Source organism: Doryrhamphus excisus, linkage group LG11 (assembly GCF_037039965.1).
Source record: "Doryrhamphus excisus strain RoL-2023G ecotype Guam linkage group LG11, RoL_Dexc_Guam_v1.1, whole genome shotgun sequence".
Lineage (NCBI taxonomy): Eukaryota > Metazoa > Chordata > Actinopteri > Syngnathiformes > Syngnathidae > Doryrhamphus > Doryrhamphus excisus.
In genome coordinates this window covers 1,975,081-2,001,127 of record NC_136367.1, presented here as the reverse complement: position 1 = coordinate 2,001,127, position 26,047 = coordinate 1,975,081, and the positions used below count along the sequence as shown (strand labels likewise).

At 37.7% G+C, this 26,047-nt stretch overlaps 3 protein-coding genes across 4 annotated transcripts; all 3 read left to right on the top strand.

The window, feature by feature from the left end:
* The first annotated feature begins 2,721 nt into the window (after positions 1-2,721).
* Positions 2,722-7,423, top strand: LOC144901253 (uncharacterized). Its single transcript, XM_078794589.1, has 7 exons — positions 2,722-2,805; positions 4,188-4,300; positions 4,575-4,617; positions 4,916-5,131; positions 5,214-5,378; positions 6,986-7,015; positions 7,229-7,423. The coding sequence occupies exons 2-7, from the start codon at positions 4,193-4,195 to the stop codon at positions 7,402-7,404; spliced, it is 738 nt and encodes a 245-aa protein (XP_078650715.1). The 5' UTR covers positions 2,722-2,805; positions 4,188-4,192; the 3' UTR covers positions 7,405-7,423.
* A 20-nt stretch (positions 7,424-7,443) lies between these two features.
* LOC144901261 (uncharacterized) lies at positions 7,444-12,057 on the top strand. The gene is made up of 7 exons (XM_078794665.1): positions 7,444-7,620; positions 7,786-8,054; positions 8,865-9,035; positions 9,780-9,818; positions 9,894-10,037; positions 10,114-10,284; positions 11,978-12,057. The coding sequence occupies exons 2-7, from the start codon at positions 7,886-7,888 to the stop codon at positions 12,055-12,057; spliced, it is 774 nt and encodes a 257-aa protein (XP_078650791.1). The 5' UTR covers positions 7,444-7,620; positions 7,786-7,885.
* A 258-nt stretch (positions 12,058-12,315) lies between these two features.
* On the top strand, positions 12,316-25,978 carry LOC131129148 (adhesion G-protein coupled receptor F1-like). 2 transcript variants are annotated; one of them, XM_058072357.2, is made up of 17 exons: positions 12,316-12,486; positions 12,582-12,749; positions 14,364-14,405; positions 14,760-14,798; positions 14,887-14,975; positions 15,052-15,113; positions 16,686-16,810; positions 16,890-17,105; positions 19,067-19,267; positions 19,682-19,810; positions 19,894-20,078; positions 21,162-21,338; positions 21,418-22,794; positions 23,372-23,413; positions 23,762-23,806; positions 23,930-23,987; positions 25,138-25,978. In XM_058072357.2, the coding sequence occupies exons 1-17, from the start codon at positions 12,378-12,380 to the stop codon at positions 25,254-25,256; spliced, it is 3,183 nt and encodes a 1,060-aa protein (XP_057928340.2). In that variant the 5' UTR covers positions 12,316-12,377; the 3' UTR covers positions 25,257-25,978. The 2 variants fall into 2 exon arrangements, with proteins under 2 accessions (XP_057928340.2, XP_078650621.1); XM_078794495.1 differs by lacking the exon at positions 12,316-12,486 and having other exon boundaries at positions 12,601-12,749; positions 14,891-14,975.
* Positions 25,979-26,047: the final 69 nt, after the last annotated feature.

Below are 26,047 nucleotides of genomic sequence, written 5' to 3'. Positions count from 1 at the left end.
AAATTGCCCCAAAAATAAAAAACGTAAGGATAACCCCTTACCATTTTTGTCAAAAATCAACACGTGAAAAAAGTGGAATTTTTTAGCCATTTTTGGTTTCTGCCGGGACCTCCTATGACAGTGTGGGAGGTTTCTACAACCTCTTGCAACAGAAAAGTCTATCAAAAAATTTTGCCCCCAAAATAAAAAACGTAAGGATAACCCGTTACCATTTTTGTTAAAAATCAACACATGAAAAAAGTGGATTTTTTTGCCATTTTTGAGTTCTGCCGGGACCTCCTATGACAATGTGGGAGGTTTCTACAACCTCCTGCAGCAGAAAAGTCCATTAAAAAAATTGCCCCAAAAATAAAAAAAACATAAGGATAACCCGTTACCATTTTTGTCAAAAATCAACATGTGAAAAAAGTGGAATTTTTTGCAATTTTTGGGTTCTGACGGGACCTCCTATGACAGTGTGGGAGGTTTCTACAACCTCCTGCAGCAGAAAAGTCCATTAAAAAAAATTTGCCCCAAAAATAAAAAACGTAAGGATAACCCCTTACCATTTTTGTCAAAAATCAACATGTATCAAGATCAAATCCTTAAATCAGGATTACTAACTCAAAGATAAAAATAAAACAAAAATAACTGTTTTTAAAAGGAATCTAAATAAATAATATATGGCACTGTGGTGCTGGCAAAATTATGTATGTAATTGCGGTCTGAACATGCCATAAAACCTGTCAAACAGCCAGAAGGGTTTGCACCAGGAACCAATTTTCTTATTCTCTAGTACCTTCCTGGTAGCATTCCATTACTGGAATGCTAGCAGTGTGCACTGGTCCTCAAGCTTTTTCATGTTTGGAGGCATGGTGTACTGTATGCTAACATGTGCTAACATGTTGTATACATAAACACAAGAATGGTTGGCTTGACTAGTGGAGAAGCATTACTTATAATAACAGTATGTTTATTATTACAGGTGATGTGCAAGTCGGTTCTTATACCTGAATTATAACAAAATTAACTCCTCACTCACATTATGAATGCAGTGTACGCACTGTGCAAAAAAATAATAATAGTAATAAAACACCAATCATTTAACATGGTCAGTGATACTGTATTGACCTGGAAACGAGTCAGGTTGTATTATGAAGTAATGGCTGAGGATTCGCTTTTACATATGTAACAATGAAAATATATATTTTAAAAATCAGAACCATATTCAGCCTTAATTATGGTCTCATGTTTACTAAACGTAAAAATTAAGCTTGTAATTAATTAATGGGGGAGTATACTGTATGTAACCCTGAAAGTCGGAATGACATAAACCAAGGAACCTCAATAATGAACACAATTTAAGACCCATTTCCTATCCATACTGGCAAAAAACATTTTATAATATTATTATATTATTATATATTATAATAATATGTTGTTTTGAAATATTTTTTATATTTTTAAATATTTAAAAAAAACATTTTTGAAAGACAAGTGATATGCACTGGTAAAAAGTACAGTGGAACCTTGGTTAGCGTATACCCTGGTTAGCATGTTAGTATAAGTCACGACTACTACTACTACTACTACTACTACTGAGTATCAATCAATGGAAATAAATCTACATGAGCATGCAAAACGTGTATCTTCAATGACATATTGGATTTGTGGGACATCAGAATGTTTAACACCAGCTGCTTATAATGATATGCCTTTTATTTTCCAAGAAAGTCATTAATTCATTAATTCATTCATTTTCTACCGCTTTTCTTCACGAGGGTCGCGGGGGGTGCTGGAGCCTATCCCAGCTGTCTTCAGGCGAGAGGCGAGATACACCCTGGACTGGTGGCCAGCCAATCACAGGGCACATGTTGACAAACAACCATTCACACTCACATTCATACCTATGGACAATTTGGAGTCGCTAATTAACCTAGCATGTTTTTGGAAGTTTTTGGAAAATGCAAACTCCACACAGAGATGGCCGAGGGTGGAATTGAACCCTGGTCTCCTAGCTGTGAGGCCTGCGCGCTAACCACTATTCCACCGTGCCGCCCCGTCCAAGAAACAGTGATGCAAAAATCAATTTCTGCTACTGTTCAATAAATTTCTCTACATGCATGCATTTTTGTCCACTTCCGAAAAAGATTTGCGTGAATAAAAACAATACATTTTATGTTAAAACTATCAGGAATTGTATCGGAATGTGCAAACCCGTTGCTTGGAAGCACACAATCATCCACACTCACATTCAAACTCCACAGAGATGCCCGAACCCAGATCTTCCAGATCTCTTGACTAAGTGGGCCAACATGCTAACCAAAAGAAATTTCAGCCAAAAAAACTGAATGTCAGTGAACATTATGTACCATGCCTGTCATTGTGATGTCACAGGAGGAAACAGGCCTAACTCCTCCCATTACTGCTGAAACCCGTCAATATCTACCATAAAAACTACTAACGTTTCCAAACCATGCATGCATGCAGAAGCTTTGAAACAACAGAACAACAAAAACAAAAAATGTTCCTGAGGAATTCACAATTACAAGGGAGGAACCGGGTGTCATGTAACAATTAATAACGTTCCTTTTGCTCGAATAAGTATAGGGATCGATAAGGAACAAGGAAACTCATAACAAGCAGTACCGTGACGTTGAATCTTAATGGCTGAGCCTAATTGTCAACGTGAAGCAACGGAACTTGTCAGACTGGTGTGTGGTGCTCACAAATATTCCAAAGAGTGCATGGACGTCCTTGCACACGTTTATTTCTGCGGGCACTCGTTAAAATAAGAGGGATTTATTCATGACAAGACGACAAAAGGTAAATTAAATCTTTTTGAAAGTTATTATGAAGTTTTGCCTTGCAGAGACAACTGTTTTGATGTGAGCTCTCGGAAAAACTACGCAGTATTTGGAACCATGTGGTACTGACTATGTCGAAGATGTGCGATGTTAAATACGCTACGGGTCAAAAGTTTGAGGACACGTTACTATGTTATGGTATATGCTAGTTCCAGTGTATGCTAGTTTTTGACACGCAGTTTATATGCCACCAGTTAAAAGTTTCTAATGTTACTGAAGACAGTAAATAGTATACAGATGTCTCCAAACTTCTGACTGGTAGCATAGAAATACCCGTCAAAATACTGTGTACTCGACCTAAACAGACATGGTACAGTATACACCAAAATATACTAATATATTATCATTTTTCCTCAGAAAAAAAGTTTTTGTACCTTTTTGTGTTCTTTAGTAATCAGTGGTAAGCAACTCCAAATTGTCCATAGGTACGAATGTGAGTGTGAATGGTTGTTTGTCTATATGTGCCCTGTGATTGGCTGGCCACCAGTCCAGGGTGTACCCTGCCTCTCGCCTGAAGACGGCTGGGATAGGCTCCAGCATACCCCTGCAACTCTAATGAGGATGAGCGGTATAGAAAACAGATGGCTGATGTATTTACAATTCTCACATTTGGAACTTGGCTGCACAGTGGACGTGTGGTTAGCACGCAGGGCTCACAGGTAGGAGACCCGAGTTCAATTCCACCCTCGGTATGTTTTCCCTGGGTACTCCGGTTTCCTCCCACATTCCAAAAACATGCTAAGTTAATTGGCGACTCCAAATTGTCCATAGGTATGAATGTGAGTGTGAATGGTTGTTTGTCTATATGTGCCCTGTGATTGGCTGGCCACCAGTCCAGGGTGTACCCCGCCTCTCGCCCAAAGACAGCTGGGATAGGCTCCAGCATACCCCCGCAACCATAATGAGAATAAGCGGTACAATTCTCACATTTGGAACTAGCTGCACGGTGGTCGTGTGGTTAGCACGCAGGGCTCACAGCTCGTAGACCCGAGTTCAATTCCACCTTCAGCATGTTCTCCCCGTGCATGCGTGGGTTTTCTCCGGGTACTCCGGTTTCCTCCCACATTCCAAAAACATGCTAGGTTAATTAGCAACTCCAAATTGTCCATAGGTATGAAATGTGAGTGTGAATGGTTGTTTGTCTATATGTGCCCTGTGATTGGCTGGCCACCAGTCCAGGTTGTACCCCGCCTCTCGCCCTGAAGACAGCTGGGATAGGCTCCAGCACGCACCGCGACCCTCGTGAGGATAAGGAAAACTCCCACATGCAGTATTTTAAAACAATTATTTGCTATAAAAATGCCTTTTCAGTCTATGATACTGATTTTAATTTCTCTCCAGTGGAGATGAGCTTATCCATGGCAGCCAGGTTTGGCTCGCTCCTCCTTCTGTCTGTTTTCTTCTTTTGGCAGAATCTGTGCCCCACGCAGTCTTTCGACACATTTTTTTTCAAGGTAAGAATTTGAATAAGGTATAAATGTGAGTGTGAATGGTTGTTTGTCTATCGTATATGTGCCCTGTGATTGGCTGGCGACCAGTCCAGAGTCTACCCCGCCTCTTGTCCAAAGATAGCTGGGATAGGCTCCAGCATACCCGCGACCCTTGTGAGGATAGCGGCATAGAAAATAGGGAAATTAAGTATTCTCTTTAATATTTTTATTTAGTTTTAGTTTTATTTAGTTTATTTTCCATATGAGTGTTTTATGTGAATTCATGTATATTTTCCAGGAGGTTACACCATCTCGAAGTCATGGAAGACAGAAAAGAGATGGTGAGGCATGTTTTGATTGCATCATATCAGATTTCAGATGTATATATATTTTTTATACTGGAGTATAGTACATCTCACTGTACAAAATACTATCCACTTTGGATAACTAGCATCATATATTTAAGGGGCTAAGTTTTTTTAATCCTACCCCTTCTCTGTTTCACGTTAATTACAATACATTTGTTCACTTCCTGTATTCCAAATGCACTCTTTGCTAATATTAAATGCAAAATTATTTATAGGAGTCAAATAAATAATATTTTGCTGTACTATTGTGACCGTGTACCGTTTGTTCCAGTCCCCAGTGAATTCCCGCACTTCACCACAAATCCTAATTGTCCTGCACCAAATTGTTCGTTACTGGTCGTGGACATTGTGCTCACTAAGGATCTTTCACTGGACTTCAACGACTCATCACAGTTCATTGATCAATTAAGGGATGCAGTGAAAAATATCACTTTCACATTTAACGTCACGACTGATTTGCTACTGACCGGTTTAAGTTTAACCACTGGTAAGATGTTCTACTCTCTTTGGTGTATTATACCGACTCATTTAATGTTATTGTTTATTTATTGTTTATTATGTGTTGTCAGCTTGCAAACCAAACTCAACTGGAGGCCAGCAGTGTCGTTGCGAGGACGAGTTTGAATGGCCGAGTGACGTTTGTGACACTTTTGATGCATGCAATGCCAGCGCAGGAACCTGCGACTGCTTAAATAGAATTCCTTCCAATGGGCAATTCTGTGAAGCGATATCAAGTAAGTGCAGCTCGAAAAATCATTTGAAAAACAGTCTGAGACATTTTAAATGCACTCTCAGATGATAAATAACATGAAAATAACACGGTATAGTAGAGCAGAGATACCCGACATCTTTGATTTTTTTCTTCGAGTTTACTGTAGGTGTCACCATGTTTGATTCCGGACTCACACTGGATCCGTCGCGAAGCATTCCGTAAGACTGAAATGCCTGTTTTAGGCTCAGCTTCGATACCGTACGAAAAAACGGGCGCCTTAAACGTCACAGAAACCGGCGCACTCTCTGGTCAATTTAATAATAACAAACATGAAAAAAGATATGGTTTGTACTTACTCATTGTATGAAGTCAAAAGACACAAAAAAACGCCGAAATCTATGCCAATTATGTCTATTGTTTATAAGAACTTCCTGTATATAAAGCTAGTTATCGCGTGATTGATCAGGGTGGAGACGTTTGATTAGCTTGAGAGCAATTTAGCTTTGGCTTACATATCAGTCTATTGCTAGGCCGTGTCCGTAGCTGTTTGTAACGAAAAAAAATATATAAAAAATATCCACGTTCATTTCCAAAAATACAAACAAAATAGCTGGCTAGCACAATACTTTTCAAGTAACTGAAAATAGACAAAAAAAGAGGTCAGAAAACCGTATGGCTAACTCTCAAGCGCTAAATGACAGCAAAAATGTAAACCAGGAAGTATGCTCTATGCGCTCTTAAAGGGGAAGTACACTTTTTAACAATGTATACAAAATCTTATAAAAACATGTATTCCAATGGACCTTTAAACATTTTTTAACTATTATATGAAGTTATATATGAAATTATGATTTATTAAACTTCTTTGCACTTATATAATTGAACATGCATGAACCGAGTCCAACCATGAGTGAAATCACCTGATACAGATATCAATTGCATAGATGAAATGATAATTTGGTAATGGTTTTATTTATTTGAATATGCATCAGATTACAATTGAATGCATCCCATAATCAGTTCATAGAGTTACACATGTCCAAAAGGAGTAGGAAGAAGCAAAGCTTATTAAATCCTACCCCTCCATCTGGTACTTTTACAATCAGTAGCTGTTACATTTGTTCACTTCCTGCTTTCCTAATATAGTTTAAGTTATTTTTGTAATTTATTTAATTTAATTTAATTTAATTTAATTTAATTTAATTTAATTTAATTTAATTTAATTTAATTTAATTTAATTTAATTTAATTTAATTTAATTTAATTTAGCAAACATCAGCTGCTTGTATTGTTTCTTGAATTGGCTCATCGTTGTGCATTGTTTGATTCCCTTACTCAATCCATTCCATAGTTTGATTCCACACACTGAAATGCTATGGCTTTTTAACGTAGTCCTAGCATAGAAATGTTTCAACTGTACTTCTTCCCCGAGATCATATTTCTCCTCTCTTGTAGAGAAGTATTGGATGACATTTTTTTAGCTCATTGCTTATTTTTAGCCTTATGCATTATTTTAGCTGTTTGAAGATTTAACTATTATATCAGCGAGTATTTGTGATTTATGATTCAACATCCTTCTCCGTCTTTTCTAGTGACATTGACTTATTTGTTTTAAAATCTTGCTCCACAGGTATCATCCCATTTCCACCTCCAATAGAAGGTATTACTTTTACATTACTATTCCATATAGACTTTTAGATAAATAGACTTCCTTTTTTTCCTTTATTTATATATTAAGCATGAACTGAGAGGTGAAATGTCTTTTTTTTTTTTTGGCAAATCTGTTCTTTCCCACACAAAAAAAAAAAAAACTCGAGTATCGAGTGTGTCACTTAAAGCTACGTCCAACCATGTCATTTGTGTTCCTCCCCAGCATCCATGGACATTGTCATCACAGCATTTGATCCAAATAACACGGACCCAACTCAGTTAATTGCTGAACTGAGAGACGCTGTGAACAATTTATCGTTACCAAGCAACATCACGAATGACACCGTACTGACAAGCTTAAATTTGACCACAGGTTCGAATCACATAACATCTATATAATGTCTTTTATTTATTAGTTCACGTCGTCAAGCGTTATTTTCTTCTCAGGATGCCACGCGACATTAACCGGGGAACAGCTTTGTCGATGTGAGGAACAGTTTGCATGGTCATGTGACTTCTGCGACAATTTTGGCGCATGTAGCGATGCCAATCCGGAAACCTGCGACTGCATCAACGCCATTCCTCAAGTCGATCAGTACTGTGAGCCGATATCACGTAAGTGCGGCTTCTATGAAGATATTCCACTTCTGGATGGACTTTGACAACAAAAAAAGTTATAGTATATAGTTATATAGACTATAGGGGTGTTATTTTGTGTCTAGAGGCCTCTAATAATGGCTGTATTGGACTTTTATTCAACTTATGGACTTTCCTCCACAGTTATCCCCCCATGTCCGTTACCATCACAATCAATAGAAGGTACAGTAGAAGTAGATAAGATGTATGACAGCCTTTACAGTATTTTGTCAAGTGAATTCTAATGTTGTATTCTTCTTCCGCTTTAGTGGACGTTGTTATCACGGTGTTTGATCCAACTAACACGGACCCAACTCGGTTAATTGCTCAACTGAGGGACGCTGTGAACGGTTCATCTTTACCAAGCAACATCACCAATGGCGCCGTGCTGACAAGCTTAAATTTGACCACAGGTAAAAATCAACCAAAGTCTGTCACCCTAAAGCAGGGGTCTCAAACTCAATTTACCTGGGGGCCACTGGAGCTAGGGCCGCATCAGGTTTTTAAAAAAAAAAAAAAAAACGCATTTGTTAAAAACTTTTTCAGTGCTTTGGTTCCGATTTTCTACAATAAAAGCTCTGATAAAACATTCCACTGTTCTCAAATATCTTAATTTTTATTTTTCTGCACAAAATAAGATGAAAAATAAATAAACAAATCTAGAATAAAGAAAATCAATCAGTAATAAATAAATATAATAATAATAATAAAAACTTAAGAAACCACATATAGTTGGTGGGTAGACAAATTATTTTTTTTCAGATTAAAATGAACAAAGCATTATTAGAGCCCTGTAGACATGACAAAACACGACTATAGTCACATTTATACTCTTTTTATTTACAACATATTGCGCAACTGCAGGGTCTCGAGACACATGCTAACTCGCAAACTAGAGAGCTAGCGACCTAAACGGTAGCCTTCAAGTTATTTCCTTTCAACTTAAATAGCCAAAAACTTACCACTTCCACACGGATAGGGAGGATAACTATTAACAGTTATTTAACCTTTAACATGAACATTAATCAAACGTAATAATTTTTTTCTGGGTACATGATACCATACAGCATCCATATCAAACTTTAAACATTAAACTTTCATATCAAGGCGGGGGCCTCAAACTAGTGTCCTGCGGGCCACATTTGGCCCGCGGGCCGGGTGTTTGAGACCCCTGCCCTAACGTGTTTCATTTATGAGTTAATTAAGCGTCATTTTCTTTTCAGGATGCTACGTAACATTAACCGGGGAACAGCTTTGTCAGTGTGAGGAACAGTTTGCATGGTCATGTGACTTCTGTGACAATTTTGGTGCATGTAGCGGCGATGCCAATCCGGAAACCTGCGACTGCATCAACGCCATTCCTCAAGTCGATCAGTACTGCGAGCCGATATCACGTAAGTGCCGCTTCTATGAAAATATTCTAACACTTCATAAAAGTTAATCATTTAATGCATCTGATGGATTTAATTTAAAGGGGACCGTTTGTGCTTTTTTTTTTCCGTATGTCAAATGATGTCAAAATTTCAGATAATGATGTTTGCACATTTGGAAGTGAGCTCTGAAAGAAGTTTGGGATGGTTCCGAATGCTGGTTGTCAGAGGGTCACAGTGTGATTATGAACTTCTATACCAACCATATCAGAAAATGGGGTTCGGCAGCTGTCAGGAAGTCCTCGGGAGCCTTTGAGTATGTGACCAATCACAGCCGAGAGGCATGCAGGGGTGGAATAAACTATCACATACCATTTTGGAAAAATCCAAAGGAAGACATAGCTGGAATAGGTGCAGATTCTGGATGATCTAGAAAAGCTTTCTGTGCGGGTTATCGTATGTTGCCGCTCTATAGGAGACAAAGGGGAAAAAGCTGTCTGGAAGTCCTCGGGAGCCTTTGAGTATGTGACCAATCACAGCGGAGAGGCGGGCTATGGGTGGAATAAACTATTACATACCATTTTGGAAAAATCCAAGAAGACATAGCTGGAATAGGTGCAGATTCTGGAAGATCTAGAAAGCTTTCTGTGCGAATTATCGTGTGTTGCTGCTCTATAGGAGACAAAGGGGAAAAAAATGAGCATAATCTATTCAGTCGGTAATGAATTTTATTAGTCATTTATGGAATTTTTCAACTTTCCTCCACAGTTGTCCCCCCATGTCCACTACCACCACAACCAATAGAAGGTATTATAGATTTTTTACAGTATTCCCTCAATTGAAATCTCTTTTAATGTCCCTGGCGTCCCTTTTCCGCTTTAGTGGACGTTGTTATCACGGTGTTTGATCCAAATAACACGAACCCAACTCGGTTAATTGCTCAACTGAGAGATGCTGTGAACAATTTATCTTTACCAAGCGACATCACCAATGGCACCACGGTAACAGGCTTAAATTTGACAACAGGTAAGAATCGCCTAACATCTACTAAGCTAATCTGCTTCAATTATTAGTTAATGTTAAAGTGTCATTTTCTTTTCAGGATGCTACGTAACATTAACCGGGGAACAGCTTTGTCAATGTGAGGAACAGTTTGCATGGTCATGTGACTTCTGTGACAATTTTGGTGCATGTAGCAGCGATGCCAATCCGGAAATCTGCGACTGCATCAACGCCATTCCTCAAGTCGATCAGTACTGCGAGCCGATATCACGTAAGTGCCGCTTCTATGACTATTACTAAACAATTAGTAATTTGGCTGCACGGCGGACGAGTGGTTAGCACGCATGCCTCACAGCTAGGAGACCCGAGTTCAATTCCACCCTCGGTCATCTCTGTGTGGAGTTTGCATGTTCTCCCTGTGCATGCGTGGGTTTTTTCCGGGTACTCCGGTTTCCTCCCACATTCCAAAAACATGCTAGGTTAATTAGCGACTCCAATTTGTCCATAGGTATGAATGTGAGTGTGAATGGTTGTTTGTCTATATGTGCCCTGTGATTGGCTGGCCACCAGTCCAGGGTGTACCCCGCCTCTCGCCCCAAAGACAGCTGGGATAGGCTCCAGCACCCTATAGTTATAGACTATAGGGGTGTTATTTTGTGTCTAGAGGTCTCTAATAATGGCTGGATTTCATTCTACTCTTAAATTGATAATGAATTTTGCTCATGATTTATGGAATTTGACGATGAGATGTCATTTTTAAATTTTTCAATTTGCTCCACAGTTATTCCTCCATGTCCATCACCAACAATAAAAGGTATTGTAACTGTGATGTGCTGCAATTTGAATATGTTACAGGTACCAGGATATGGTACTGCAATAACAAAATACAAAATCTGTGAGAACATATTCATAACATTTCACAAGATGACCTTCACTGTAATGTAAATCACATTTCTAGTGATTTAGCTTTACACTGGCAACATAAACATATGTTTATACCATCACTATGTATAATAAGTGGAAAGAATCCACTATAATAACATTGCACAAATAGTACACTTCTATTCCACTGTGCTTTAAAGAAGCAGCTTGTTATAGAATCAATTAAATCACACGCAAAATATAATTTCTAAAGTTCTAAACCCATTTTTTGCCAACGAACCAAGATAATATGGGTCAGGATGTGTTCGTGTTCAATTACCACATACAGCGAGTTTGCCTGTGAGACAAGAATGAGGGTCTCCGAACCCAAAACAGCCGCGACACGGCACAAACTTGCCACCTAAAATACTAAAGTACTCGAAGACTACCAATAATCTTAGAAATCACATAAATAATATTACATATTTTAATTACTTCTCTTAGCATGTTATGGGTTTAAAGACATGATATTAGTCACTTTTAACGACAACTGACCAAGTTCTTCATGCAGATTGTTTGTGGGCGGTGGCGGAAGTTCACACCTAATACAATCCTAGAACAACAGCTACCGGAACAAAGGTTCCACCTGAAAGGTTCCCGCTGCATTATAGTATTTTTTTTTTACATTTTCACTGTATATATAGCAAAAATACACATCCTACACTTTCGATTAACTAAAAAAACACTTAACTACGTTTTGGGTGTATGGATGGTGGAATAGATAGGAATAAATTAGAATGTGATGCATATCTGTTATTCGACCAAGTTCTTCATCAGGATTGTTTGTGGGCGGTGGCGGAAGTTCACACCTAATACAATCCTAGCACAACAGCTACCGGAACAAAGGTTCCACCTGAAAGGTTCCCGCTGCATTATAGTATTTTTTTTACATTTTCACTGTATATACAGCAAAAATACACATACTACACTTTCGATTAACTAAAAAAAACATTTTACTACGTTTTGGGTGTATGGATGGTGGAATAGATAGGGATAAATTAGAATGTGATGCATATCTGTTATTCGACCAAGTTCTTCATCAGGATTGTTTGTGGGCGGTGGCGGAAGTTCACACCTCATACAATCCTGGCACAACAGCTACCGGAACAAAGGTTCCACCTAAAAGGTTCCGGTTGCATTATAGTATTTTTTTTACATTTTCACTGAATATGTAGCAAAAATAATGTATAAAAATAATGTATAAAAATTTGAACTACGTTTTGGGTGTATGGATGATGGAATAGATAAATTAGAATAGGGATAAATTAGAATTAGGGATAAATTAGAATGTGATGCATATCTGTTATTATAGATTTTTGTTATTGTGGTACCATATCCTGGGACAACAACTTGAACAACCCGAATTATGAAGTGTTGTAATATCACTTGTGTTCCTCCTCAGCATTAGCGGACATTGTCCTCACAGTGTTTGATCCAAATTCCATGGATCCATTAGAGTTAATTGCTCAACTGAGGGATGCTGTGAACGGTTTATCCTTACCAAGCAACATCACAAACGACACCGTACTGACAAGCTTACAACTGACGACAAGTGAGAATTTTTTTTTAATTTTCAAGTCAATTTGACATGATCTAATATTTTTAAATAGTGTATTGATCGACGTTGCGGCGTCAATTTCTATCCAGCCTGCTTCTCGATCTCTATCGGAGAACAACGGTGTCAGTGTGAGCCACCGTTTTCATGGCCGTGTGAAGTCTGTGAAAGTATTCAAGCGTGCAGCGACGTCAGTCCGGTAACCTGCACTTGCCTAAATGGATTTCCTCCAAATCAGCAATTCTGCGGCTTAGACACAAGTAAGTGTTCCTAGACCAGTATTTAAAAGTCTGTTTGGTTTTGATGAAAACAACATCTTCCATGTTAAAAGGTGTGATTGCTAGAGTTGGGCGATAATATACAGGGCCAGGTGTTGCCCAAAAAAAAAATTATACTCATATTGGTACTTCTTTGTATATTTTTAAGTATACCTTTTGAGGGTTAAGTTGATGTTTTAAGACGATATTAAAAAATATTTCAGAAAATTATACTCATATTAGTACTTCTTTGTATATTTTTAAGTATACCTTTTGAGAGTTAAGTTGATGTCTTAAGACGATATTAAAACTATTTCAGAAAATTATACTCATATTGGTACTTCTTTGTATATTTTTAAGTATACCTTTTGAGGGTTAAGTTGATGTCTTAAGACGATATTTAAAACTATTTCAGAAAATTATACTCATATTGGTACTTCTTTATATATTTTTAAGTGTTCCTTTTGAGGGTTAAGTTGATATCTTAAGACAATATTAAAAACTATTTCAGAAAATTATACTCATATTGGTACTTCTTTGTATATTTTTAAGTATACCTTTTAAGGGTTAAGTTACTGCCTGAAGACAATATTTAAAACTATTTCAGAAAATTATACTCATATTGGTACTTCTTTGTTAATTTTTTTAAGTATACCTTTTGAGGGTTAAGTTACTGTCTGAAAACGATATTAAAAACTACTTCAGAAAATTATACTCATATTGGTACTTATTTGTTAATTTTTTTAAGTATACCTTTTGAGGGTTAAGTTGATGTCTTAAAACGATATTAAAAACTACTTCAGAAAATTATACTCATATTGGTACTTCTTTGTATATTTTTAAGTATACCTTTTGAGGGTTAAGTTACTGTCTGAAAACGAAAAAAAAACTACTTCAGAAAATTATACTCATATTAGTACTTCTTTGTTAATTTTTTTAAGTATACCTTTTGAGGGTTAAGTTGATGTCTTAAGACGATATTAAAAAGTATTTCAGAAAATTATACTCATATTGGTACTTCTTTGTATATTTTTAAGTATACCTTTTGAGGGTTAAGTTGATGTCTTAAGACGATATTAAAACCCATTTCAGAAAATTATACTCATATTGGTACTTTGTATATTTTTAAGTATACTTTTTGAGAGTTAAGATGATGTCTTAAGACGATATTAAAAACTATTTCAGAAAATTATACTTATATTGGTACTTCTTTGTATATTTTTAAGTATATCTTTTGAGGGTTAAATTGATGTCTTAAGACGATATTTAAAACTATTTCAGAAAATTATACTCATATTGGTACTTCTTTGTATATTTTTTAAGTATACCTTTTGAGGGTTAAGTTGCTGTCTTAAGACGATATTAAAACCTATTTCAGAAAATTATACTCATATTGGTACTTCTTTGTATATTTTTAAGTATACCTTTTGAGGGTTAAGTTGCTGTCTTAAGACGATATTAAAAACTATTTCAACCATACATGAAATACATACTGCATATAATACAATATAATACAACCCGCCCACCCCTAGCGATTACTGCTATATATGGGCTAATGTATATATGCATAAATAAATAAAAATAAATAAGTGACTGTCCGTTTTTTTCCCCCAACAGTTAACACAATATGTCCAGTTTCGACTACTTCCTCAATTACTGGTATTGTATATGAATTTTTCAATTCTTACTATACGAGATAATACATTTACAGGATGTCCTCGTCTATGTACGAATTCCGTTGCGTTGCTATGATGGCGATGAAAGTCGAGAAACTAAAGTAACACTTAAGTCACACATTTTCAAGTATAAAAATGTCTAAAATACATCACACAATAATAATAACACTGTAGCTAAAACTCAACTCTGAATCCCGTGACATCACTTCCTATACGCACACACCCGAAAGACATTTATGGAAACACATCGTAAACACGCGGAACATCGTAACACGAGGACAGCCTGTAAAAACGGAAAAGGCATTGAAATCAGTCGTTTGAATTATTTGCTCTGTAGTTTCCTCAACAAATTTGTCAACGCTCCCTCAGCCAGACGGTACGTGTTCATACACAATGACTTATTTATCTCATGAGAATAAATTATCCAAAATTTGTACTTTTGTTTTTTTTTTGTTTGTTTTTAGTCAGGTCATTGTCGGTCATCATTGACATCGAATTTGATCCATTGTTCAACGACGTAACCAATCCTGTTTACGTGACGTTTTCCGATGTAGTAAGTGACTAAGTGTCAGCCGTTGCTCACGGTGATATATTTTCCGAATCTAAATGATGATTTCTGTTTCCAACAGGTGAATACGCAAGCGGAAATTCACATTCCAGAATTGTTGTCAGCGGAGATAACAAACTTCAGGTATTTCCTGTTGTCTGATTTTTTTTTTAAATGACTTAATTTCCATAATTTACGTATTTGATTGCATGGGACAGTTATTAGTTCTTATATATGTATTTCTAATTGAAAATATAATCCGCATTAAGCAGTTAGAACTTTACTTATCATGGTTTATCAATAATCAATTAGTAAATTAGTATTAATAAATCATGCTGTTTTGTGGTTGAATGTCCATTAATTAGTCAAAAATATGCATATGAAAAATTGTAAATGAACTAAAATCAGGGATGCCCGATATTGACTTTAGCCGATATTGTCCAACTCTCAATTTCCGATATCGATATTTGTAACATGACATATCTCCTGTGGTGGAGTGAACACATAAGTGTTAGCATTTTTGAAAAAAAAAAATAACGGATTTTTCCCGATCATTAAAAAATATTTTTCATTTTCATGCTGATATCGGGATGATAATTATTGGTCCGGTTAATTAACTAACTATTAATCTAACTAAAATACACAAAAAAAGACATTTGTTCAGAAGATGCGTTCAAAGACGCTGTAATGTTTGAATCAAAAATATGCATATGAAAAATGGTACATGAACTAAAATCAGGGATGTCCCATATTGACTTTAGCCGATATTGTCGATATTGCCGATATTGTATTTGTAACATGACATATCTCCTGTAGTGGCGTGAACACATAAGTGTTAGCATTTTGGAAAAAAATCGGTTTTCATAATCAAAAATTCCCGATCATGAAAAAATATTTTTCATTTTTATGCTGATATCGGGACGATAATTATTGGTCCGGTTAATTAACTAACTATTAATCTAACTAAAATACACAAAAAAAGACATTTGTTCAGAAGATGCGTTCAAAGACGCTGTAATGTTTGAATCAAAAATATGCTTATGAAAAATGGTACATGAACTAAAATCAGGGATGTCCCATATTGACTTTAGCCGATATTGTCGATATTGCCGATATTGTATTTGTAACATGACATATCTCCTGTAGTGGCGTGAACACATAAGTGTTAGCATTTTTGAAAAAAATCGGTTTTCATAATCAAAAATTCCCAATCATGAAAAAATATTTTTCATTTTTATGCTGATATCGTGACGATAATTCTTGGTCCGGATAATTAACTGACTATTAATCTAACTAAATCAAACTAAAATACACACAAAAAAAATGCATTTATTCAGAAGATGCGTTCAAAGACGCTGTAATGTTTGAATCATCCGACAACAGGAAACAATAATCCCAATCAGAAACCTCTAATAACAACATGGGCTACTGCTTAAACTCAACTCTGAACTGGTGATGTCACTTCCTGTCTGTTCGCTACTCAGCTAACCTAGCGAACACAAAAAGAATGGGTCCAATTCATGGCTTAAATGTCTTAATTTATCTTATTATGTTTACTTTATTGGGTAATAGGAGTGGAAAGTTTTTATTTCATGTTTAGAGGGCTCTAATTTTAATTTTAATTTTAATTTTAATTTTAATTTTAATTTTAATTTTAATTTTAATTTTAATTTTTATAATAATGTTTTTAATGTCAGATTTTAATTTGTGTTATAGTCCTGGTAGTACAATTGGTAACTTTGAGATTACTGCAAGTACTACAATTCAAGACCCGGATGTTGAAGCACTTCTGGCGGCCATATTAAATTCCCTTCGGAACTCGTTTCCTGTGGTGTTTGAAAGTAAGTCATTTTTCATCTCGCTATTATTTTATCTCCTGTCGATGCGAGTATCCATGTTTTGTTTTGTTTTCTTTTACAGGCCCAATCGCTTTAGACTTTCAACCTCCTGTAATATTTAACGGGCAGACTCTGGTTGTGACGTGTGGACCGCCACCGGAGAATCTGGAGATTCTTCCGACATCAGTAGAGTGGCGGCTTGACGGTGTTCCAATCGTAGAAGACGAAGAACACATCATTTCACAAGACGGAAGAGTGGCAACATTTACTATTTTGAATTATTTTTTCACTGACAATGGTAAGAAACACGATATGTTTTTATTTTAATGGATATTAGAATATTGTGTTGACTTTCAGGAAAATATCAGTTCAAATATCAACAATAAAAGGGAGAAAAACAACTTAATTTCAAGCATGACTTTATATACCGTATTTTCTGGACTATAAGTCGCACAAGGCCAAAAATGCAGAATTAAAAAAAAAACATACATAAGTCGCACTGGAGTATAAGTCGCATTTTTTGCAGGTAATTTATTTTAACTACTTGACCAAAACAGACATTACATCATCTTGGAAGGCAAGTACTAAACAGTTTTTTCATTTAAAAGTTGCTCTGGAGTATAAGTCGCAGGGACAGCCAACCTATGGAAAAAGTGCGACTTATAGTCTGGAAAATACGGTAATTACTTAGAAAAAAACGTACATAAATCGCTCTGGAGTATAAGTCGCAGGAACAGCCAACCTATGAAAAAAAGTGCGACTTATAGTCTGGAAAATACGGTAATTACGTAGAAAAAACCCCTACATAAATCGCTCTGGAGTACAAGTCGCAGGAACAGCCAACCTATGAAAAAAAGTGCGACTTATAGTCCGGAAAATACGGTAATTACGTGGGAAAAAAAACTACATAAATCGCTCAGGAGTATAAGTCGCAGGAACAGCCAACCTATGAAAAAAAGTGCGACTTATAATCCGGAAAATACGGTAATTACATAGAAAAAACCCCTACATGAATCACTCTGGAGTATAAGTCGCAGGAACAGCCAACCTATGAAAAAAAGTTTGACTTATAGTCTGGAAAATACGGTAATTACATAGAAAAAAACTTACATAAATCGCACTGGAGTATAAGTCGCAGGAACAGCCAACCTATGAAAAACAGTTCGACTTATAGTCCGGAAAATACGGTAATTACGTAGAAAAAACCCCTACATAAATCGCTCTGGAGTATAAGTCGCAGGAACAGCCAACCTATGAAAAAAAGTTTGACTTATAGTCTGGAAAATACGGTAATTACATAGAAAAAAACGTACATAAATCGCACTGGAGTATAAGTCGCAGGAACAGCCAACCTATGAAAAAAAGTGCGACTTATAGTCCGAAAAATACGGTAATTACGTAGAAAAAACCCCTACATGAATCGCTCTGGCGTATAAGTTGCAGGAACAGCCAACCTATGAAAAAAGTGTGACTTATAGTCTGGAAAATATGGTAATTACGTAGAAACAAACCCTACATAAATCGCTCTGGAGTATAAGTCGCAGGAACAGCCAACCTATGAAAAAAAGTGCGACTTATAGTCCGGAAAATACGGTAATTACGTAGAAAAAACCCCTACATGAATCGCTCTGGAGTACAAGTCGCAGGAACAGCCAACCTATGAAAAAAAGTGCGACTTATAGTCCGGAAAATACGGTAATTACGTAGAAAAAAACCTACATAATTCGCTCTAGAGTATAAGTCGCAGGAACATCCAACCTATGAAAAAAGTGTGACTTATAGTCCGGAAAATACGGTAATTACGTAGAAAAAAAACGTACATAAATCGCACTGGAGTAGAAGTCGCAGGAACAGCCAACCTATGAAAAAAAGTGCGACTTATAGCCCGGAAAATACAGTAAGTACATAGAAAAAAACCCTACATGAATCGCTCTGGAGTATAAGTCGCAGGAACAGCCAACCTATGAAAAAAAGTTTGACTTATAGTCTGGAAAATACGGTAATTATGTAGAAAAAAACGTACATAAATCGCACTGGAGTATAAGTCGCAGGAACAGCCAACCTATGAAAAAAAGTACGATTTATAGTTCGGAAAATACGGTATATATATTTACTATATATATTTTTAGCCAAAATACCTAAACAACTAATAGAAATGGCAATTTATTTCCAAATTTAACAGCATGAAATATTAAAAATTTGTGTCTTTAGTAGCAAATGAGTTAAATTTATCTTGATTGATTTTTACTTTCATTGCAGGATTCTACGAATGCGAACTGCTTGGACTGAATTTTATTTTCCGGCAGAGTTCTAACGGAGAATTCGCATTTGTTGAAACACCCATAATTCAGGTACGTCCGCTCTTGATGAATACCTTGTGTGAGGTCGGGCAGCAGGTGTCACTGGAGTGCTCAGTCCAGAGCCCCTTCCAGGTGGAGTTTCCAGCTTTTCCAGTTGCAGGTAATCAGAAATGTTATAATCGGAAAATTATACAAACGATAATTAAATGCATGTGTATAGTTAACGTTTCATACCCTGGACAAATATTAAATTAAAGTACATGTTTCACTCAATGGTGCATAAAAAATACATTGTTTATCCGGGTACTCCGGTTTCCTCCCACATTCCAAAAACATGCTAGGTTAATTAGCCACTCCAAATTGTCCATAGGTATGAATGTGAGTGTGAATGGTTGTTTGTCTATATGTGCCCTGGGATTCTCGCCCAAAGACTTTCCTTTCTGGCAAAAGTTTCAATAATAAAACATAACTGAAAGTGTACATTTGCCAGGGTATGAAGTGTTATCTGCTAAACTAATATATTAGTGTATATAATTGTTTTCTCGGTTTTGGGTTTTATTTGTTGCATGTTTAGGCATCGGTTCTACGGTCCAAAATCAACTGCCAATCACAGACTGCAGTATCACGGAATTGATGGTGATTTGTCAAGTCAGCGACTTTAACGAATTTAGTCAAACCATAACAGTAAGGTTGTTCACAGATGGTAAGTATTGATCCACAAGTGGAAAAAGACATGAAATACTCATGAATAAATAATCACGAAAAAAAAATATTTTTTTCTTCCAGTTGTATTCACATGTGTTGATGATCCCGATTTTGGAAACGGTTTTGTAAATGACACGGGTAGAGCTTCGTGTCGAGGAGAAGATGTGGGAGAGATGACAGCCATTTGTAGGGAAAGTGGGGAATGGGAAGATCGAGAAGACAACTGCATCCACCAAAGGATCGCGCCGCTACTCCTTCAATCAATGGTGAGCTGGTTGCATTCTATTTTTACATAAGAAATTTATTTTATAAGCATTTTGGTGAGAAATCAACTCAAGCTGCCCATTTAAGAGTCTGTGTAATGAAGGATGCTAACCAGGGCAGACGCTAACCTAAGTTCCACTGTAGTGCAATTTTTGTGAGACATACTACAACTATTCATTCATAGTCTTAAGGCTCGGAAACCTTGAAAAATTTTCCAGTTTTGGAAAATGTATGCAAACTGAAGCAAAATTTCAACATTAACTGAAACACATGCTAACTGGAGCGGACGCTAACCAAGGTAATCCACTGTCATTCTATTTTTACATAAGAAATTTATTTTTTAAGCATTTCGGTGAGAAATCAACTCAAGCTGCCCATTTAGGAGCCTGTGTAATGAAGGATGCTAACCAGGGCAGACGCTAACCTAAGTTCCACTGTAGTGCAATTTTTGTGAGACATACTACAACTATTCATTCATAGTCTTAAGGCTCGGAAACCTTGAAAAATTTTCCAGTTTTGGAAAATGTATGCAAACTGAGGCAAAATTTTCAACATTAACTGAAACACATCTAACTGGAGCGGACGCTAACCAAGGTAATCCACTGTCATTCTATTTTTACATAAGAAATTTATTTTTTAAGCATTTCGGTGAGAAATCAACTCAAGCGCGCCCATTTAGGAGCCTGTATAACGAAGGATGCTAACCAGGGCAGACGCTAACCTAAGTTCCACTGTAGTGCAATTTTTGTGAGACATACTACAAATATTCATTCATAGTCTTAAGGCTCGGAAACCTTGAAAAATTTTCCAGTTTTAGAAAATGTATGCAAACTGAGGCAAAATTTTCAACATTAACTGAAACACATGCTAACTGGAGCGGACGCTAACCAAGGTAATCCACTGTCATTCTATTTTTACATAAGAAATTTATTTTATAAGCATTTCGGTGAGAAATCAACTCAAGCTGCCCATTTAGGAGCCTGTGTAATGAAGGATGCTAACCAGGGCAGATGCTAACCAAGTTGATTTCCGAGTTTTTTTTGTTTTGTTATTGACATCATTTTCTTCCCTCTGAAATGTCCCAGTTTTTAACCGAGATGGATTTGGAGGAATTCCTGGACACACTCAGCCAAACCGTTCTGGACCTAAGTATGGAAGTGGCTGACTCGCCTAATAACATTATGGCCGTTGTTACAATTCTCGACAATGTCGGAATCTTTGTAACGGACTTTTTAATTGAAATCAGTCAGGAATCGATGGAGGTATGTGATATTCATCTCAAGTATCCGATCGAACCCAATCAACAAAACATGTATTGACTTTGTTTCTGTTTTACTTTAGGATATCCTATTAACTACTGGCGTTCTTACCATCGCTGAGGCGAGACCGTCTTGGGATATTCTTAACGCTCGAGCAGTCGCAGAGATCCTGGGACCGAGAATCGTCAGACCCAGAAACGAAAGCATCAGCTCCTTGTTATTGTTTTCCCTGGAATCGATAACAAGCCGACTGATCAATGCCACTTTCTCCATTGAAACACCTTTGATTCTTTTGAACAAAACAACATTCATCGACAGTTTCAACGCGGATTTTAACTCTACCGTAGAAATAGAAATACTAGAAACTAATGCAACCACAAACCTAACTGTGATAACGTTCGAATCCATGGATAATGTACTTCCTGCGAGAGATGAGAACAACTCTACGAACAGAACCGTTAACGGTCGAGTGGTTCTCCTGCAGTCTAGCGCCATAGTTGATAATATCACGTTTATTTTTGATATTATTAACGATACTCTAACGACGCCTCAGTGTGTGTTCTGGAACTTTAGTCTCTTCGAAGGTCTCGGCGGATGGGACGAAGAAGGATGCCGATTGGTTGGAAGAGAAAACGAAACGGTGACATGTCAATGCGATCATTTGACGTCATTCTCGGTGCTTATGTCGCCCTTTGCTCCGAGAAACCGTATATTGGACTTCATAACCTTTATCGGAGTTGCTATTTCGTTAGCATCCTTAGTGATATGTTTGATTATTGAAGCGGTTATATGGAAAAAAGTCCGAAGGAGCACAACTTCGTACCTGCGGCATGTTTCTATCGTTAATATTGCGGTGTCTCTACTGATTGCAAATATTTGGTTCATAATCGGTTCTTCAATCTCGGAGAACGAGATGAGGAATCCAAGCGCCTGTACTGCCGCGACGTTTTTTATCCATTTTTTTTATCTCGCGCTTTTTTTCTGGATGTTCGCTTCAGCGCTTTTGTTGTTTTACCGAACAGTAAGCGTCTTCGAGGGCGGACTTTCCAAAACGACAATGTTGATCATAGGATTCTGCCTCGGTTACGGGGCCCCGCTGGTTATCGCAGTCATCACCATCGCCGTCACAGCGCCGGACAACACTTACATCCAAGAAACTGTGGTTTGCTGGCTCAACTGGAACCAGTCCAGAGCCCTGCTGGCGTTTGTGATCCCGGCGCTGCTTATAGTGTTTATAAATTTTATCATTTTAATTGTGGTGATTATAAAAATACTGCAGAGTCGGGGGATGGCGCACACGGCGCAACAGGACGACAAGTACGCTCTGCTGGTAATTGGTCGCAGTTTGGCCGCCCTCACGCCCTTTTTTGGGATAACTTGGAGTCTTGGAGTCGGAACCCTTCTCAACCCACGTAACCTCGGAATCCACATTGCTTTTGCATTCTTCAATTCTCTGCAGGTGGGTTGATGGTACGATTTTATACAGTGAGCCAAACATGCACTATGAAAAAACTCAGACTTCAGAAACTTCAGAAAAATCTGAATTTAGAACACTAAATTCATCGCACAGCAACTTAACACTTTATTATGGCAAATCTGTCTCATCAGCATCTTGATAATAAGGATGTTCGCTAACACAGATTTTGTAAGCAGTATTTTGACGGACACACGGACATATTGCTTTTGCATTCTTCAATTCTCTGCAGGTGGGTTGATGGTACGATTTTATACAGTGAGCCAAACATGCACTACGAAAAAACTCGTGATGAGCTTGTCACCGCCTTAAAATTTGTAGGGAGTCATTCACGAAATAGAAAAATCTGAATTTAGAGCACTAAATTCATCGCACAGCAACTTAACACTCCTTTTATTATGGCAAATCTGTCTCATCAGCATTTTGATATGCGAGGTGGGTGGATTATGAAATAAGGATGTTCGCTAACAAAAATTTTGTGAGCAATATTTTGACGGACACAAATACATATTGCTTTCATATTTGTTTATGATGTCTAAAGTCTCTCTTTATTTTGACATAGGGTTTCTTCATATTAGTGTTTGGAACTCTGCTAGACAAAAAGGTATGTGCCTCTAAAAAAAATATTATTTCAGATATTTGTCCCTTTTTTTTGTCTATAATCTTACCTGTGATCATTTTGCAGAAAATTACAATTAATTCCAGAATCATGTTTAGTTTGAGAAAGGTTAATATTTATAACCTATGTAATAATACTAATCGTTTCTTGACATAATATATGTATTTCACTGAGCTATGTTGGTTGGTAATGTACACTGAGTTTTGAATTCAGTTTTTAAAAAAATATATAAATCAATATTTGCCTAAATTAAGCATTTTCAAGGATAAAAATTGATAAACGAACTAAAGTTGATGTCGCAGTTTGTTCATTTTTGTGCCCTAAAATTTACAGGTGCGGTCCGAAATTTCACTGAAGTCTCTAACTTCCGGAACAAGGGTACGTACTGTAATACGTACGGTAATACGTACTGTAATACGTACGGTAATACGTACGGTAATGGGCTACTTAGCATTACTCAAACTGAGTGTTCATTTGTGGTTTTTGTCACTTATTTTTCAGACCACCAGTGGAAACTCGTCAAGCGGATGGCAGTTTTTCAGGAACCTTGGGAAACGAGGTAGAGTAGGGAGTACACTCCCCGGAATCCCAACTATGGGATTCCCAACTTCCATCACGTTTTTCTGATATTCGTTCGTTCTCCTGGCTCTTGGCTGATGGTTCTTGTTGGGGTCTTGGGTAGGCGGTTATTGATACTATTCTCAGGGGCATCTAAGTCCACTAAGGACCCTCCTTCCTCCCTTCAGCACTGTGGTTTGCAACCTGGCTTTTGGGTTCCTCTTGCCGCACCTCATTTTCCCCCCGATGGATCCGTATGCGTCGGTCTCAAAAAGGTTCTGGCAAACCGTCCGGCGCCTCAGAAAAGGGCAGCAGTGCCCGGGTCCACACTGTTTACAGTGGGGACGGGGGCCTGCTGACCTCGACCGGGTATGTAGTCGGACGGTGGAAGGAATACTTTGAGGCCCTTCTCAATCCCACTGACATAAAGGAAGCTGATGATACTCATTACCTCCAAATCAGAGGCCATGGTTCTCAGTCGGAAAAGTGTGGAGTACTCAGTCTGGGTTGGGAATGAGGTCCTTCCCCAGGTGGAGGAGTTTAAGTAAATCGGGGTTTTGTTCACAAGTGAGGGAAGATGGGAGCGGGAGGTCGACAGACGGATCGCCGTAGCCTCGGCAGTTATGCGGTCGCCGTACCGGACCGTCGTCGTGAAAAGACTTCAATTTACCGGTCGATCTTTGTTCCCACCTTCACCTACGATCCTGAGCTTTGGGTCATGACCGGAATAATGAGATCACAGATACAGGCGGCGGAAATGAGTTCCCTCCGTAGGGTAGCTGGACTCACCCTAAGAGATAGGGTGAGGACCTCAGTCATCCGGGGGGGGAGCTCAGATCGAGAGGAGTCAGTTGAGGTGGCTCGGGCATTTAGTCCGGATGCTTCCCGGACGCCTCCCTGGTGAGGTGTTCCGGGAATGCCCAGTCGGAAACAGGCCCAGAGGCAGACCTAGGACACGCTGGAGGGATTATGTCTCACAGCTGGCCTGGGAACGCCTTAGTCTCCTACCGGTGGAGCTGGAGGAGGTGGCAGGGGATCGGGAAGTCTGGGATTTCTACTGAGACTGCTGCCCCTGCGACCCGGACCCGGATAAACGGAGGAAAATGGACGGATCCGTATGTCTCTGAAAAGTGTGTTTGTTTGTTTTTTAGGTGGCAACAATGTGTCATCAAGCGACTCCGGATTTGGGTCATCTAATCAACCTCAAACTGTGTCTGAGTCTGTGCCACATAATAACTCTGGATTGGACTCTGAAGCCATCAATACTTGATGCCCACTGGAAAGATCACTGGCCGGAAATATTGTACGAATGCTGAGATACATATCCATATTACGTATGGAAGGGAATATGACTGGTTGGTTCTTTTAGCTCGGCTCCCAAAACAAGAGACGGTTCTTCAGGTTCCTAAATGCCTCGCTTGAGTTTCTTTCTCACCGAAATGCTTATAAAATACATTTTTTATGTAAAAATAGAATGACAGTGGATTACCTTGGTTAGCGTCCGCTCCAGTTTGCATGTGTTTCAGTTAATGTTGAAAATGTATGCCTCGGTTTGCATACATTTTCCAAAAACTGTTACCTGGACGCTGCATTTCCGCTTAGTTTTTGCACATTTTTATTTATATTTTGTTGTGTCATGTTTGCCAATTGAGCAATAAAAATTTGATGTCAATATAATATTTTGGTAAGAAACAAAAAAAATCGTTTGGGAAATGAAAGAACTGATTCTGTTTAGGGGGCCGAGCCTTAAGACTATGAATGAATATTTGTAGTATGTCTCACAAAAATTGCACTACAGTGGAACTTTGGTTAGCATCTGCCCAAAATTCTGCTTTTCATATGATTGAATTTATCTTTCAGAAATATATGAATAATAATATGTTGTATTATTTTCACTGGTATATCAATGATAACACATGATTTATGTTTTGTGTTGTTTCTGTTTACCCTTCAATGAGTTATTTAAATAATGTGATTTATGTGTAAATAAAGTCTTACAATGTCTGTGATTTGTGCTCAGAAATCACTTCATCCTCGAGACAAAATAAAAAAATTTTTGTA